At 43.3% G+C, this 16,231-nt stretch overlaps 1 protein-coding gene across 4 annotated transcripts in view; it reads right to left on the bottom strand.

The window, feature by feature from the left end:
* The window catches only part of TNRC6C (trinucleotide repeat containing adaptor 6C), a 98,488-nt gene that overhangs the window by 47,847 nt on the left and 34,410 nt on the right, over nt 1–16,231 (bottom strand). For all 4 annotated transcript variants that reach the window (XM_046674873.1, XM_046674877.1, XM_046674875.1 and 1 more), the window contains exon 4: nt 4,065–6,662. In XM_046674873.1, coding sequence (XP_046530829.1) covers nt 4,065–6,444 — 2,380 coding nt within the window. In that variant the 5' untranslated portion in view covers nt 6,445–6,662. The remainder of the gene's footprint in view (nt 1–4,064; nt 6,663–16,231) is intronic.

The raw sequence follows: 16,231 nt of genomic DNA, 5'->3' as shown, positions 1-16,231 counted from the left end.
TAGTCTTGAGCTCCTTAAAGGATTTCTGACGTGGTGGCTCTGAGATAAACGCGAACTGCTGAGGACTCTGAGAGGAGGCTGGAGGGCTGTGGGGGCTCTGGAGGGCAGCGGCGTTTGAACTGAGCGCAGCCCTCCTTGCCCCCAGCTGCTGGGCGCTCACAGTGAAAATCAGACAGCCGCCGACACGCCCAGGCTGTCCTGTGCAAGATGACAACCCCTGCACTCGCCCATGGCACTCCTGACTCCCCTCCCCGCTTCCACTCTCCACAGCACCCTCACCACTGGACACACTGCCTGCATATGTGCCAACACATGCAGCCTGGGCTCCCTTGCTGGACTGCTTGCCCCAGCAGGGCAGGGATTCTGTTTTGTTCCCTGCTGTATTTCCCAAAACCAGAGTGCTGCTGGGCACACAGCAGGCCCCAATAAACACACACCGAATAAACCAATGTATCTCCACCGTGGGACTGTGCATTCCACCTAGCAATCCTTCAGGAGCCCCTGGTCAGCTCTCTGTTCCATCTTCTACATGGACTAATGCAACTTCGCCTCTGCTCACACCTTGGCCCCTCCCCTCCCCCTCTCCACTCTAGGCTGGTGTCCTGAATGCTCTCAGAGGAAACAGAATACCAGAAGGTACCCCTTACCCTCTGACTGCAGACAGCCTGGGCCACTCTACAAGACAGATGAAGTGCCCTCTCTCTGACTGGACAAAGAGATTGCCTCCCTTTGCATCCATTCTCCCTCTCTAGATGCTTTTTTTCTATCAGCTTTTAAACATGCTCAAAACTCTACCATCTTAAACTTTCTGCTCTTGACCTTGCCCCTCTACTCATCACCACTCTCCCATGGCTGTACCTTCAGCCTTATCTCTGGCTGAGACCCAGACTTCCATACCCACCCTCTGTTGTCATCTCCATGGAACATGTGCTTCCTGCTGTCTTCCCAGATGAGGCAGTGAATGACACAGTTATCAGCCCACTTGTCCAAGCTCTGAACTCTCTTCGCTCATCTTTCTTCTTTGCTCACACATCCAAACAGTTTCCAAGTCTCGCTGCCATCTCCATCTCCAACCCCCTGCCACTATTCCAATCCAGGCTGCTACCATCACCACCAAAACATTGGCTGAGCTCAGATCCTCTTCTCCAGTTTTGCTTCCCACTGATCCATTCTTAATTTTATAGCTGGAATGACTCTATGAATAACTCTGGTCATTTACTCTGCTTAAATCTTCTCCCTGGCTTCCCAGACTTTTGGATACAATCCAGCTCCTTCATATGGCCTAAAAGACCTTGTGTGATCTTGCCCTGGCCCCTCTCTAGCTTCTTCTCTCTGTAAGGCCTTCTCGTCACTCCCACCACTCACCCCAAGTGCCAACCACTCTGCACTTCATTTTGTTCCTCAAATATGCTACCTCTTCTCCTTGCCTCTAGGCCTTACATGCTAGTCTCTCTATCTGAAACATTCTTCTGTACTGTTATCCAACATCTGTTTACCCTGACCCCTCATGATCAAAATCTTGGTTAGGTGCCACCCTATATGCCGTCCCTTCCTGGTCACAACTGGCTGGCACCATCCTCTAACTGTCTGGGTGCTTGTCTTTCTGTCCAGGTGGTGGTTCAAGGAGGGCAGAGCTCCTGTCTTCTACACTGTCATGTCCTGAGCACCTGCCTGCTATGCCCAGCACACATTCAACAACGTATTTCGAATGAGCGTATGCCAAATAAAAAGATCCAGGTACCAGTCCTAGAAGCATTACCGTAGATGGGGGTGAGACTACGAGAAACCTTACAAACTAGAGCTTTGTCGGTGATCATAAATGATGCGATTGAGGACGCTCAGAGGTGGAAGCTGGATCAGAGGCAGAAGAATGGAAGTAACCAGCCTCAATTTGGTTTCCGATGGAGTTCTGGTACAAGGTAGTGGGGGTGCACAATAGATTCTCTACTCATATCTGTTTCAACGATGTTTGATAGTGAGAATTTTTTTTTTGGGGGTGAGGAATTTTGGCTCTCACCTAACATCTGTTAACACTCCTCTTCTTTTTGTTTGAGGAAGATTGTCACTGAGCTAACATTTGTGCCAATCCTCCTCTGGGCTACGTGGGATGCTGCCAGAGCGTGGTTGGATGAGTGGTGCTGGGTCTGTGCCTGGGATCCGAATCTGCGAACCCTGGGCCGCCCAGGTCGAGTGCGTAAACTTAACCTAGGCACTTTTTTTTAACAAATCCCTGCACACAACAGAATCAACAGGCACTTGGCATCCATTCCACTGCCTTCTGTGAGCCTTCCTGTATTACACAGGCCCAAAGTTAAAAAGCTGCACTTTTCAGACTCCCTTGTAGATTGGGTTCTGGATGCAGATTCGGTTCCATATATAGATGACTGAGTGAGTGACCATGGAGAAAGGACTCTATCCTTAGTCTTGTCTTTATTGCATGTTTATAAAATTTAGGGAAGGCATAAAACTGAAAGGAATAATTAATACGCTGATTATAGAATCAGGGTTCAAAAGATCTCAACAGTCTGGGGCACTAAGTTCACAGGGAGAAAGTTCTACACTTGGGACCAAGCAGCCAATGCACCAGAATAGTCCTGAGTGACGAGGGCTTCACAGTGGTCTTAACAAAAAGACTTCAGATTTTAAGCTCAACTGAAGAAAAATAGTGTGACAAGGCTCAAGAAGGCTAAATGAAACTTAGAACGTGTTACTAGGAGTACGATTTTAGGAGTGAGGGAGGTTATAATCTCAACTAATTCTGCACTGGGTAAACCATACTTATAGTAATGACATCAGTTCTGGGCACAAGGACCCTCACAAGCTATAACTTTTCCAGATGACAACAAAAAGGATTTAAAACTATGAGGAATAGCTGTAGGAGCTAGGAATGTTTCCTGGAGAGTGGGTAGACGGGACATAATAACTATATGCACTTGGTTGAAAAACTGCAGTATGAGAAGAGAAATTAAGCCTTGCTTTGTACTGTCCCAAAATGTTATGAGCAATTAAAGAAACTGGAGGGATGCTGACTGATGCTCAGTCTAAGAAGGACATAATAGCCAGAGGCGCCAGGAAAGACGGTGCCCTGGGCAGGAGGTGGGGGGCTTCCCCGGCACTGTGTGTGTGCCTTTATGCAGAGGCTTCTAGTTGCCTGAGTATGTAGAAGAGAGAAGGCCTCTCTCTGGTCCCTTCCACACCTGGGAGCTCTGCGATTTGGTGAACCCAGCTCTCACTTGTCGCTTAGGCAGATTCCGTGTCTGGAGCCCAGTGATGCCCTGTTCCACGGACCAGCATTTTAGTTAGAAATGTGGGGCTATGGTTAGTTCTCCAGTTACAACACCCAGCCAGATTTCATCTGCATCTCTCATGGGCCATGCTGCATGTTCATTTTCTCTGTCACAACCCCCATTCCCTATGGGCAGGCTCTGGTCTGGATCATCTTACCACCTTCTTTCCCACCAGTATCTAACAGAGTGCCTTGCACACAGCAGGAACTCAAAACATGAGTTTTAGTCTAACGTCAGGAATTTTCTTTCAATGGAAATCAAAAGATGACTTGTATAATGCCGTTCACATTTTACAAAAACGGTTTTATTTCAGTGTTAGCTGCCCATCAGAAACACCTGTGAAGCTTTAAAAAACACTTCCCTCCACACCGCCAACACTAGAAATCTCTGAGTTTGACATCCCCCAGCCCCAACAGCTCCCAGGTCATTCTAACGAAAGCCGGGATTGAGAACCACTGGTTTACCTCATAAAGAAACCAAGACTTCGTAGTACACGCAAACTACCCTAACGGTTCCCTATCTTTCCTGAAGAGGATGGATTTGTTCTTTCGTCTCCTTTCTACTGAAAAGTGCTTAATATATTCTTTTCTTGGATAGAAAGCTATCAGAGAATCCTACTTTATTTATTCTCTTTGGATAATAGTTAAATACAATATTACAAGGTAAAAGGCACTTAATGTCATTCGCTATAAAAATACTAGTCAGAGTATGTATGGATATGCAATGAGGATAAAGTATTTTTCTTACTTTTAAAGTCACATAAAGTCCCTCTCATACCTGGGCCAAGCAGTGGCGATCGATTCAGCGGGGCGCTGGCCTGGTGTGAGGGCGGTGTCTCGCCCACGTTCGTGCTGTTACTCGTGGTGGTGGTGGTGGTGGTGCTGTTGGCTGTGGTACTGTTCTGGAGGCCTGGGTTGTTTCTATCCCACATGTTTACAGTTTTGTTGGTGTAACTGCTCGGGTCGCCCCAAGCTGAGGTACCATCATCAATTTCCATTTTGCGTCGAATGGATGGAGGAGAAGGTTCTTCCCAGCCCGTGGCCTCACCATTGTCCTTCTGTTTGACAGGGACCGGCCCCCCGATCCACCCTGCTCCTGTCTGTTTAACGGAAGCGGCTCCGCCCCAGTTACCCATGTTGTTGTCTTGGGGCTTGCTGGCCCAGTTCTGTTGGGGGCCAGGTTTTAAAGACTCTCCCCAGTTTGTACCTGGATTTACCTTTGCGTTTGTGCCATTGCCCCAGCCACTGGTCCCAGACCTTGCAGCATCATTCCAACCAGACCCTGACCGATTACTGTCGGCATCCCATGCAGAGCCAGCTTTTTTCCCATCCCCCAAGTGTCCAAGGACAGAAGATGAATCTGCCCAGTCTCCCGCTCCTGCACTCCAGGCTGGATTAGCTTTCTGTCCATCTCCCCAGTTCTGAGATTTGGATTTTTGAGGCTCACCCCAGGTGGGTGACTTGTCCTCCTGATTTATGGTCCCACTCCAAGCGTGGCCACTCTTGGCAGCAGCAGCATTATTAACAGCAGTAGAGCTTATCGAGTCCCCCCAAACCCCTGGGCCATTTGGCGCTTTGTTGCTGCTGTCTCCCCAACCTGTGTTTGCTGGCACAGCAGCAGGTGGTGAGCTGACCCACCCAGATACTGAAGAGGTATTTGTACTGTTCATGATGGACCCATCGTTCTTCCCCCCTGAGTTTGAAGGCTGAGTAGCTGCACAACCCCAGGCCTCTGTCCCATTGTCATTTTTTCTCTCAGACCTAGGGGATTCTTCAAATTCCCAGGCAGTGTTTTGCTTTACTGGAGTCTGTCCCCAACCAGTATTAGACAGAACTCTTGGGTCAAGATCGTTCCTTGGCAATTGGATGTGCCCTTGGTCTACAATCCCTTTATCTCGCCTTCGGCCTTCTGCTCCTTCCCTCCCAGTGCTTCCTTCATTGTGACTGCCAGAACCATCACTACTTCCTTCACTTGCTGTAGTTCCAGAAGATGCAGCTTTGGCCCAAGAGTTCACGTGCTCACTGCCGGGCTGCACGGCAGGATTCTGGCTGCTAGCACTAGGACTATCCCACCCTGCTGATCCTTTCCCATTGATGTCACTATTGGAATGCTGGTTTGGGGGCTTTCCCCACTCTCCATTCACACTGGTAGAGGTGCTTCGGCTGGGGTGGCCCCAAGCTCCCGAATGGATATTACCTACGGCATTGTTGCCACTGCCCCTTCCCCAAGCGAGGATTCCAGGACCAGCAGGAGGTCCCGAATCCCAAGCGTTTCCTCCATTCCCTTCCTTTTGCACAGCACTGCTGGATCCATTTTGTTTAGCACTTAATGCTGAGTTCACAGTGTCTCCATTCCCCTGATTGAACCCAGAATTGCTATTTCCTGTGGCAGGGTTAGCTGGGGATAGTCCCCACACAGAACTGCCAATTCCTTCACCACCGCCCCCACTGACTTGAGAAGCTGATGATCCATTAGCACCAGGAAGGCCTTGCAGGTGGGGTGGGATGATGGCGCCCATACCAACAGCCATGCCCCAGTTTGGCAGTCCATTTGCCTGCATTGCATTGCTAGGGTTTGGTGGAGGGTTCATGGGCTTAGTGTTATTTGGTCCATCAGTGTTAAGGTTCTGAGGTTGTACGCTGAAAGACACATTCTGAGAAGTGGACGTTTGTGGCTCTGTGCTCTCTTGTGGCAGCAAGTTTCCCCAAGCACCCAAAGTGCCTGCTGGGTTCCCATTGTGGTTGCCCATATTTTGGCCTACGGCACTGACTGGACTGCAAATACTGGAAGAGTTGCCTGTCGCCACAGCTCCTTCATGTCCAAGCACAGGCCAGGCAGCTGGGTTGGCATTAGGATTAAGGTTAAGATTAATGCCAGCATTGGAGTTGGAAGCACCCCAGCAATTCTGACTTCTCCCATCTCCGATCATGTTGTCCATTTTCCCATCCCCACCACTGAGAGAGCAGTGAGGCAGGCCGGAGCTGGAGCCTGCAGCTACGCCCCACACCCTGGCTGCACTTCCATTACCGTTTGCTCCCCCTGCTCCAAGGGCACTCTGATTCGAAGGGCTTTGGACGAGTGCGCCATTGGTGCCATTATTGCCATTGGTCTTCTTAGTATGTCCAGTGAAGTTGCCCTGGGCACTCCCTGTAGCCATGCTACTGTTCTCTGAGCCACAGTTGGAGGCAGAGTCAGTGTCTGTAGTACATTCTGAGGCAGATTCAGTCTCTGTTCCTGTGATGGAAGGCCACGCCTCCTTATCAGTCCTGTCTATTGTCACTTTATCCCAGCTGCGGGTGGCTTCGCTTCTGTAAGTGGGCTGCTGTCCCCAGTGGGAAGTTTCATAATGATCTGCCAATCCACTGTGACTGAGATCTGAAAAAGATGAAGCAAATTCAAAATTAGATTTTCTTTCTATTTGTCAATGAATCAGCTGTTAACTAGTCTTTGGGGGAAGCTCTTTATTTCAAATTTTCAATTCTGAATGACTAATGCTAAAAAATGACTCAAAGAAAAAAACTTTTTGTCTTCTTAATAGCTCCCATTTAAAAAAGAGTTAATGTTTCTAAAATTATATTAATTCTTACTACTACACCACCTTATTACCCCTCTTAAGAAGATTCACAATGCACATTATTAGCACACGAGCATCTCTGAAAGCATTTATAGTAAAGAAAGCTGCTGAATTGGAATGTAGCAGCTTGGAAATTTATGCGACACCTATAAATACTCAGTCTCTTTGGGAAACACTGGCAACAACAGAAAGTTCACTAGGATTCTTGAATACAATTTGCAGTTCTCTTCAAAACTTCTAACTAGAGTTAACAGCATTATATAGAGGCTACACAGCTCATTCTGTAGAAAGGAACTGTAAACGCATTGCAGAATCATATAACAGAACGATATCTTGGGGGTGGGGGATGGAGGGAGAGAGAGAGAGGAGAGTTATTAGGAAATGCTATCTTATGTCATCAAGGTACAAAGGATTAGAAATGTTTAATTACATTTATACTACCTTATCTGTTATTGCCAGCAATTCTGGTTTATCACTGTTTCCTGTGCACTAAGAAAGACTATCCTCAGTCCCACATCTGCTCTTGGATCTCTATGCATTTCTTCTACACTCACTTTCTATTTCCTTAAATTAGAGTCTTTTCTTTAGAGACCTCCCAGAAGAACTTTACATGTTCTCTTCCTATAGTATTTACATAAGTTCACTGATGGTCCTTTTAAAGAATCCAGTATTTGGTAGCTGCATTTTGTTGCCTATGGTTTCCTAATTATTTGAGTATCTCTAATGTTGCAACCAAACTCCTATTTAAATAAATTTTCCAACAGACTTTATTAAAAGTATGTATCACTCAAAAACAAGTAAAAGTAATATAAAAAAATTAACTTATACATACAACAAACTCAAACAATTTAGAAATTCCTGACAGAGTTTCTTTAAGTAGTATGATATACAGATAACCGCGATAAAATATTTTTTCTCTTTTAGAAACTTTTCATCAGTATGTTCTTTTCAAATTTATTTTAACAAGAAAAATCGTACTCGTAGACAGTAAAACTGGGTTTCCCAAAGAAAATTCCTTTTAAAGTTTGATGGAGCTAAAAGAAAAAAAGTGAAAGTTTGTAAAGAATTATCACTATCACTAGGAAGAACATACTAAAGGTAACTCCAACCTTAAAAAAACAAAGACAGGATTTTTGTTGCCTGACTTAAAAGGAATACAATGAATCCAGACTTATGCTCTAGGTGATTCTAACCTAAGTAGGTAATTCCAGGTGAATAGTACAAATGAAAAATGAAGATAGGCATCAGAAAACTTTAAGTATCTAAATTACTATAAAACAACCAAGTTTTTTAACCCCAAATATTAGGGGTTGGCTCTGCAACCATGGTTTAGTACCATTTCCCCTGTTGGTTTTGAATATACTATAAAAATTAGCTTATATAGTAACTAATTTAAAGAGATAAATGAGCCATTCATTATTTAACATGGAAAATAAGACCAAGTGAAAAAACAGAGATTATTGATTGTTATCAGCACGTCTACAATGTTCACCTTCTCAGCTGTCTGGCTTCTCCTGGGGACAGGGTGACCATGAGGCAGGCCACTCACCTCTTGACTAGGACAGCACTCACTGCAACCCACGCCCAGAAGGCAGGAGGTTAAAACCTGGCTTACCAATGCACTCCTTTCCAGGCGTGGGGTATCTTTTGAATACATATTATCTTTTCCATTCCATAATAGCTCACACTGTAAAAGGATCAGCTCCTTGTTAATGGTCTATTTTGAGGGTTTCTGTGAAATGCTTTTTGACTCTTGCTCAGCCCCCAACTGGATGGACTCACACTCAGTTATATGTCAGGTTTGAAAGACGTGTCTCTATCCTTGATGGATAAGAAGGATAGCATTACAAGCTGGTGGAGAAGGGAAGGACTAGCTAATAAACGCTGCTGGACAACTGGCTAGCCATGTGGAAAAAGTCAAAGGAGAGTCCTACCTCATATCACACACAAAAATAAATTCTAGACAGATTAAAGACCTAATTATGAAAAGCAAAACTTTTTAAAGCTTAATAAGGAAATACAGGAGACTGTCTCTATGACCTGGGACATTTATCTTCTTACAGAAGACACAAAAAGTTGATAAATTTGACTATGTTAATACTAAAAACAACTGCATGACAAAAGACATATAAAGGAAGCCACAGACAGGAAGAAGATAGGACAAAGATGGTGATCAGAAAAAGAATTCCTGGGGCCAGCCGGTAGGGCAGTGGTTAGGTGCGCATGTCCTGCTTTGGGGGTCTGTGGTTCGCCAGTTCGGATCCCAGGTGGGGACATGGCACTACTTGGCAAGCCATGCTGTGGTAGGCGTCCCACATATAAAGTAGAGGAAGATGGGCATGGATGTTAGCTCAGGGCCAGTCTTCCTCAGCAAAAAGAGGAGGATTGGTGGCAGATGTTAGCTCAGGGCTAATCTTCCTCAAAAAAAAAAAAAAAAGAAAAGAAAAGAAAAAAGAATTCCTACTAATCAATAAGAAAAAGACCAAAAACCCAACAAACATGGGAGAAGGATAGGAACAGGCAGTTTAGAGAAGAGGAAACCCAAACTGCCACTAACACATGAAACAATAATCACTCTCATCCATATGCAAGAAATGCATGTTAAAACAATGAGACATCGTTTCATACTTTGGGTGGTTATTTTCACAGTAAAACTTGAGGATGTGGTTCCTTTTGGGGAAGATGAGAATGGGATTGGGGGTGGTATCTATGACATTTCTAAAACAGAGATCTGAAGCAAATATGGCAAAATATTATGCTAAATCTGTATTGTGAATATAGTTTTATTATTATCCGTACACTTTCTTCTATTTTAAAAATATTTCAAAAAAATTAAAAAATGAAATGTGATCTCAAATGAAGTGACACAGATGGAATCCCAAAAGGTGCCTAAGGTAAGTATCCAGTGCTCTTAGATAGTAGGAATGCAATTAAAAGAAAAGAGCAAATCTTTACTGTGAGAAAAATGTGATAACTTTATGACAGCCAAGAGATTTAGTGCGATTAAAAAAGCCATCTGACCACTGAATTAGGTCCAATTTCTGAAGGTGAGTTCCTCGAGGGCACGGACAGTGTCTTTCCAGTTTTATATCCGTCATGCTTACCACATTTGGGCCACCAATAAATGTTCCCTGGACACAGAGAAGAATAACCATATAGAACCAAACCTAACAAGTTCTAGGTAAAGCCGCCGCACAACCTGGAGTCACTTCTCAACTCTCAGAAGATAACGCTCAACGACAGAGCCCTCAAATGTATGATTTCTAGAGCTCATGTATTCTACACATTAACATGAGAACCACACACAAAAAACGCCAATCTATATTTTTGGCATAGTCAATCTCAATTACAATATTTAAGCAAAGATTTTTTTTTTATTGTGGTAAAACACACAAGATATAAATTTTCCACTTTAACCCTTTTTGTGTATGAAATTCAGGGCTTTAAGTGCATTCATACTGTGCAACCATCACCCGAACTGGCGCTCTGCACCCATGAAACAGTACCTCCCCGTTTCCCTCCTCCCCCAGACTCTGGTAACCACCATCTTATTTCCTTTCTCTATGACTCTGACTATTCCATGTACCTCCTATAAATGGAATCACGCAACATTTGTCCTGTGTGACTGGCTTATTTCGCTCAGCATAATGTCTTCAAGGTTCATCCATGTTGTAGCACGTGTCAGAATTTCCTTCCTTTTTAAGGCTGAATATGTTCTATTGTATGGATAGAATACATTGTGTGTATTCATTCATCTATCCATGGACAATTCGGGTTGCTGCCATCTTTAGCTATTGTGAGTAATGCCACTATGAACACGGGTGTACAAATTTCTGTTCCAGTCCCTGCTTTCAATTCGTTTGGTATATACCCAGCAGTGGAATTGCGGGATCACACGGTAAACCTATGTTTAATTTTTTGAGGAACTGCCGTACTGTCTTCCACAGTGGCCATAGCATCTTAAACATGCCTACCAGCAATACACAAGGGTTCCACTTCTCCATATCCTTGCCAACACTTATTTTCTGTTTTTTGATTAATAGCCAATCTAATGGGTGTGAAGTGGAATTTCATTGTGGTTTTGATTTGCATTTCCTTAATGATTTGTAATGTTGAGCTTTTTTCCACATGTAAAGCAAAGATATTTTTATAATCAAACTTAATTATCCCATTTAAAATGAACAGAATCGAAGAGAAATAACTACATCGTATGGAGATAAAAAAACATAAAGCCCAAAGAGTTTTCAATCAATATTGTAAAATAATTCCAACACATGCCATTGTCCTACTCAGACGACTTTGTTTGGAATCTCCTACAAATACTTATAATCAAAACATAAAACCAGAAATAATACATATGAATACAAAAATGAACCGAAACATTTAATTTTCAACACTATGAGATAGTAAAATGTAGGGGCAAAGTCGTTGCTTATGAGAAAAATAAACAAACCTGGGTCTTTACATTTTGAGTTACATCTCCTAATATTCTACAAGAAACAGTAATTTATAAACTTCTCTATGAGGTGCTAAGAGGCTAAGGCAAGTAACAAATTTAATATAGAAACTAAACCTGAAAAGGGTAGACAGAAAATGAGGAGAAGGAAATGAGGTGGAAAATCCTGAATCAATAATGCTGATAAATGCTTCATGGATAGTCCTCTGCCCTTAGAGCTTTACAACAAAGGGCCAAGGACCAAAAGCTAACATTGGAATTAAGCGGATAACCCTGTGAGAAAAAGAATTTATTTTCATTCACATAAATTAAAAAATCTCAAATTTCAAGAAAAATGTGTCACTAGGATAAAAAAAAAATCATTGTACCAAGGTGTAGGCAGGGGACCTAGAGGTGCCCATGCAGCCTGGGCTGTTCCTAACAAGCAGGTCCATCTTTTGAAGGAATGATCACCACAATGATGAAGTCACTACCACGTCCATGCCTTCTCAGGGCATGTGATAAAGGGCTCAAGATCAGCACCCACAGGGCAGTACTGCAGGAAGAAAGCAAAGTCACTCTACACACATGCCCATATCTGAGACAACAGGGTCGGATGAAGTCATGCCTGTGCATTTACATACTGGAGATCTCTAGAACTCTTCTACTTACAAGGAGAACACTACCTCCCTTTGCCACCACCCTAGTCCAAGGTCCCTGCATTTTCTGACTGGATTATTCTAACAGCTTTCTAACAGTCTCCTCCATACCCACTGCTGTTCCTCTCCAGCGTGTTCTCAATAATGCACCAAGCGTTCTTCCCAAACGGACAGCCAACAGATCGCGAATGCCTGTTTAAGCACTTCAAAGGGTTCTCAACATGAAGACCAAAGTCTTGCAGCAGGTACAAGGCTCGGTTCTCTTTTGGAATCGCATTTCACATCATTCTTTCTCTTGCTCTGTGTTCTGGCCAATTCCTCAAGGCACCATCTGTATCTTCCCACTTCCATGACAGGGCCTTAGAAGAAGGTGTCCCCTACCTGGACTCAAAGTCTATTCATTTTTCCTACCTCAATTCAATGGACATCTCATTTAAGAAGCTTTATTTCCCCAGTTAGGACCCTTGGACACATTCATTATAATGGTCTTCTTTTCCTTTTAATTCATTTAGACCAGGAATTGGCAAACATTTTCTGTAAAGGGCCAGACAGTAAATATTTTAGGCTTCATGGGCCATATGGTCTGTGTCACAACTACTCAATTCTGTCACGGTGCAAAAGCTGCCATAGATAATACGTGAATGAACGAGTGTGGCTGTGGACCAACAAAACTTTATTTACAAAAGCAGGTGTCAGGCTAGATTTGATTAGACAGTCACTATTACAGAGTGCCTCCTATGTGCAGGCATCATGCTGGGGACACAGTGATGAACAAGATGGACAAATTTCTTCTCTCAGGGAGCACACATCCTAGTCTGAATTATCAGTGCGACTGTTTGTCTCTCCCTTGAGGTTGTAAGCTCCACAAAGGCAAGGACTGTCTGGTTTTGCCTGATTTTTTCTCCAGTGCTCAGCAGAGCATCTGACACAAAATACGTAGCGAATAAGTATCTAGTTAATGAACAAATGAATTAATAATGCTTATAAATACATGAAAACAGTCTGCCAGTAACATAAGATAATGTTGCTTAAATTTTCAGTCAATTTTGAAGGTAATATTAAGCTTCAGGTGCTATGTTGGCTAGCAACCAACTTAACTGAAATTATTTGCAAAAATATTGGGTTATCTATTCAGACAAAGTAGTAGAAAAAGAACTAATAATTCAAGATCTTTTTTATTCAGAAAAAATTACAACTGCCACTACAAATCTGCAACTAAAACACAGTCTCCTTCAAAGATAAGTCATAGAACCACAGACGTCAATTTGGAGCAACGACATTTTACTTAAAACAAAGCAAGCCAGCGAGCAGTTGTACTGTCTCTTTTCTTCCACCTGCACTGTCTTCTCAGGGGGCCTGGATAAGCTGCAGCCTCTGCGCAACCTTGTGGTCTGGCACATCCCCTGTCATGGGAACAGAGCAGGGAGAGAGGGCAACAGCCCTCCCCATGTGGTTTCAGACTACAGCTGCTGACATTTAATGTTTGGCCAGCCCTTACGAGACACACTGCTATTCTCTTTTCCTTCTTTCTTCTATTTCAGTTGTTCTTTTGTTTCTTATTTCCTGGCTCTTCAATGCCACCACAATGAACTAGGTTGGGGCCGGCCCGGTGGCGCAGCGGTTAAGTGTGCACGTACCCCCCCTTCTTGGGAGCCCGGGGTTCGCCAGTTCAGATCCCGGGTGCAGACATGGCACTGCTTGGCACGCCATGCTGTGGTAGGCATCCTACATATAAAGTAAAGGGAGATAGGTATGGATGTTAGATCAGGGCCAGGCTTCCTCAGCAAAGAGAGGACTGGTAGTAGTTAGCTCAGGGATAATCTTCCTCAAAAAAAAAAAAAAAAAAGAACTAGGTCTCCAAAAAATTGATTTTACTGAAAATTCAGTGGCAGTATATGGAGACAAAAAGTACATAAAAAGTAAATGAAGAAGTCCCCTCCATGTGGACTAATGCATCTCTGCAGGTGCTCTATCTAGCTCCCTAAAGGCCATTACTGCCGCTCTTTCTCTTCTTCACTCCACTCTATTAACCTCTTCAAGAGGCCGATCAAGTGGTGGCTGGATCAAACAAGCACCGAGTGATTGAGGTACTGTCATCCACTGAACAGTACCCTTTTTCTCCAAAGCAAGAACATGGTGCGAGAGAAAAATATTTTTAGTGTCTTAGATAGTAATAACACATAGATAAATGTATAGCAAATTAACTCGTTAGCCTCATTGTAAGCCCCTCCAGAGAGTTCCATGTATAAGGGTTGCCAGCCTTTTCAGGGTTGAGGAGGAAAGTCCTCATTTCCAGGTGGACTTGGGCATTTCGTGCCTGGGTGAGAACTGAGCCTCTCCTTTCGCCTCCTTTGGTAGCAGTGAAGCCTTACTCCTTGGTGTTCCCAGATCCAACACATTCTCAGTGCCCCAGGAGCTTTCTTTACAAATGTATCTCTTCTTACGGTTTGGAGTCCCATACTGTGTCTATCCCTACGCGACTGTAGTCATAGTGTCCTCAACTGCAAGTCCCTAAGCCACCCACATTCAGCTGAACGTGCATGGCGAACAGTCCTACCTGACGGGCTCACAGAGACCTCAGACCTGAACACGACCTGCCTCTCCTCAGAGAACGTGCCAGGCCATGGCAGGGACAGGCAGGAGACACGAAGACTCCACTCCTTGCTTTAGTTTTTCCTTATTTTCCTTCTTTCACTTTTATCTTGTTTTATCATTTTTTCTTTCTCAAGAAGTTTTAAAGTGGGTATCAACTGTGTCCTATGTACTTTAATATTTAAAAAAAATAATGGTTTAAACAAAAAAATGTATTTGAAAGCTGGAAAGGTCTTGAAAACTAGAGAGCAAAAAGTTATGACTTTAGTACAGTATTTATGGTCTTAAAATACAGACTCAAGTTGATTTCAAAATGCCACTCACCACTGTCAGAATGCAGTGGTACAAACAAAGCAAGCATCAGAACACCAAGAGCAGAACGGCTGTCTCCAGCACAGGAAGGAGGCAACCACTTTGGAGACACGCAGCTCTACCCCCTCCCTGCTGTCTCTTCCCCACTTAGACTCCTTTAAAGTCTTCCACGGGCCCCTGAGGAGCCCAGCCTGAACAGCTCTGCGCCTGGGAATCCCCACACGTGTCTCCTCACCCTCGCCACCATCACCATCATCTTCATCACCACCACCACCACATATTTTGACACTAGAATGTTTCCCCAAAATGAAAACGTAAAAAGACTATTATTCTCTGTGTTTAAAGCACACTATTCTTAGGAGAACTTTATGACTTCAACAACATTTGAATAGCATGCTTTTCATAAACCAAATTCTCTTCACTGTGCTATTAATTCACAAACCTATCTTTTAGTAGTAATCTAAAAGAACTATGTGAAATGACTGACTTCCAGGAGGAGGTATTGTGAAATGAATGAGCTCTGAAATAAACCAAGACTGAATTCTCTTGTCAGTATTCTAGCCTTTCCTGGACAGCCCAGGAGCTTTAGAAGGCTAAAATCTACCTGCGTCTGACATGCAGCAAGTCGGAGAGTTTATAAGTAAGAGTCTTCATATCCATAGGACATCACCCACTTCACAGCACTTTGAAGTTCCGAGTATTTCCATACATCTCGACTTAACTGAGCCTTGCAAGTTATGTCCACTTCCAGATGGGGAAACAGTGGCTCAGAGAGGTCAAATTAGAAAAGGCGCTGTAATTAACAAGCAGCAAGGACTGAACTAAAACCTGCATTTTCATAATAAAATTTAGTGCTCCTTCCACTATACCATTCTATTATCAAAATAATATCTCCCCCAAAAAGCCTTAAAAAGAAAAAAATAATGAAGTTTGTGTATAATGTTAAATTCTCTTTTCTTCTGCTGTTTAAATGATTTACACATTCTAAAAATAGGTGTCTATAAAAACCTACGTAACATGACTGTCTTAAGTGATTACATTAAAAGGAATAACACGATAGCCTGGTTTAAAGAGAAAAGCTGTTTTTTGTTTTTAAATTCTAAAATGTTACCACATAAAGATACATTTTTCAGGGAAAAGTATTTAACAAAGAGCTTCCAAAAGCCACAGTAAGCAAAACTGTAATTAGGTATCAAATCAATCAGATAGGGAAGTGTGCAGAATGCTTAATTAGTACTAACAAACAGCTCATCATTTTGATCACCACAGCCCTTTTAACTGGAATTACAAAATCATAAACTATACCTTAAAAACATAACTCCAAGTGCCTTCCATAGTGGAAAATGTACGTTGACTCGTGTTTGCTGATGGC

Source organism: Equus quagga, chromosome 11 (genome assembly GCF_021613505.1).
Source record: "Equus quagga isolate Etosha38 chromosome 11, UCLA_HA_Equagga_1.0, whole genome shotgun sequence".
NCBI lineage: Eukaryota > Metazoa > Chordata > Mammalia > Perissodactyla > Equidae > Equus > Equus quagga.
This window is presented reverse-complemented; position numbering and strand designations above follow the sequence as displayed.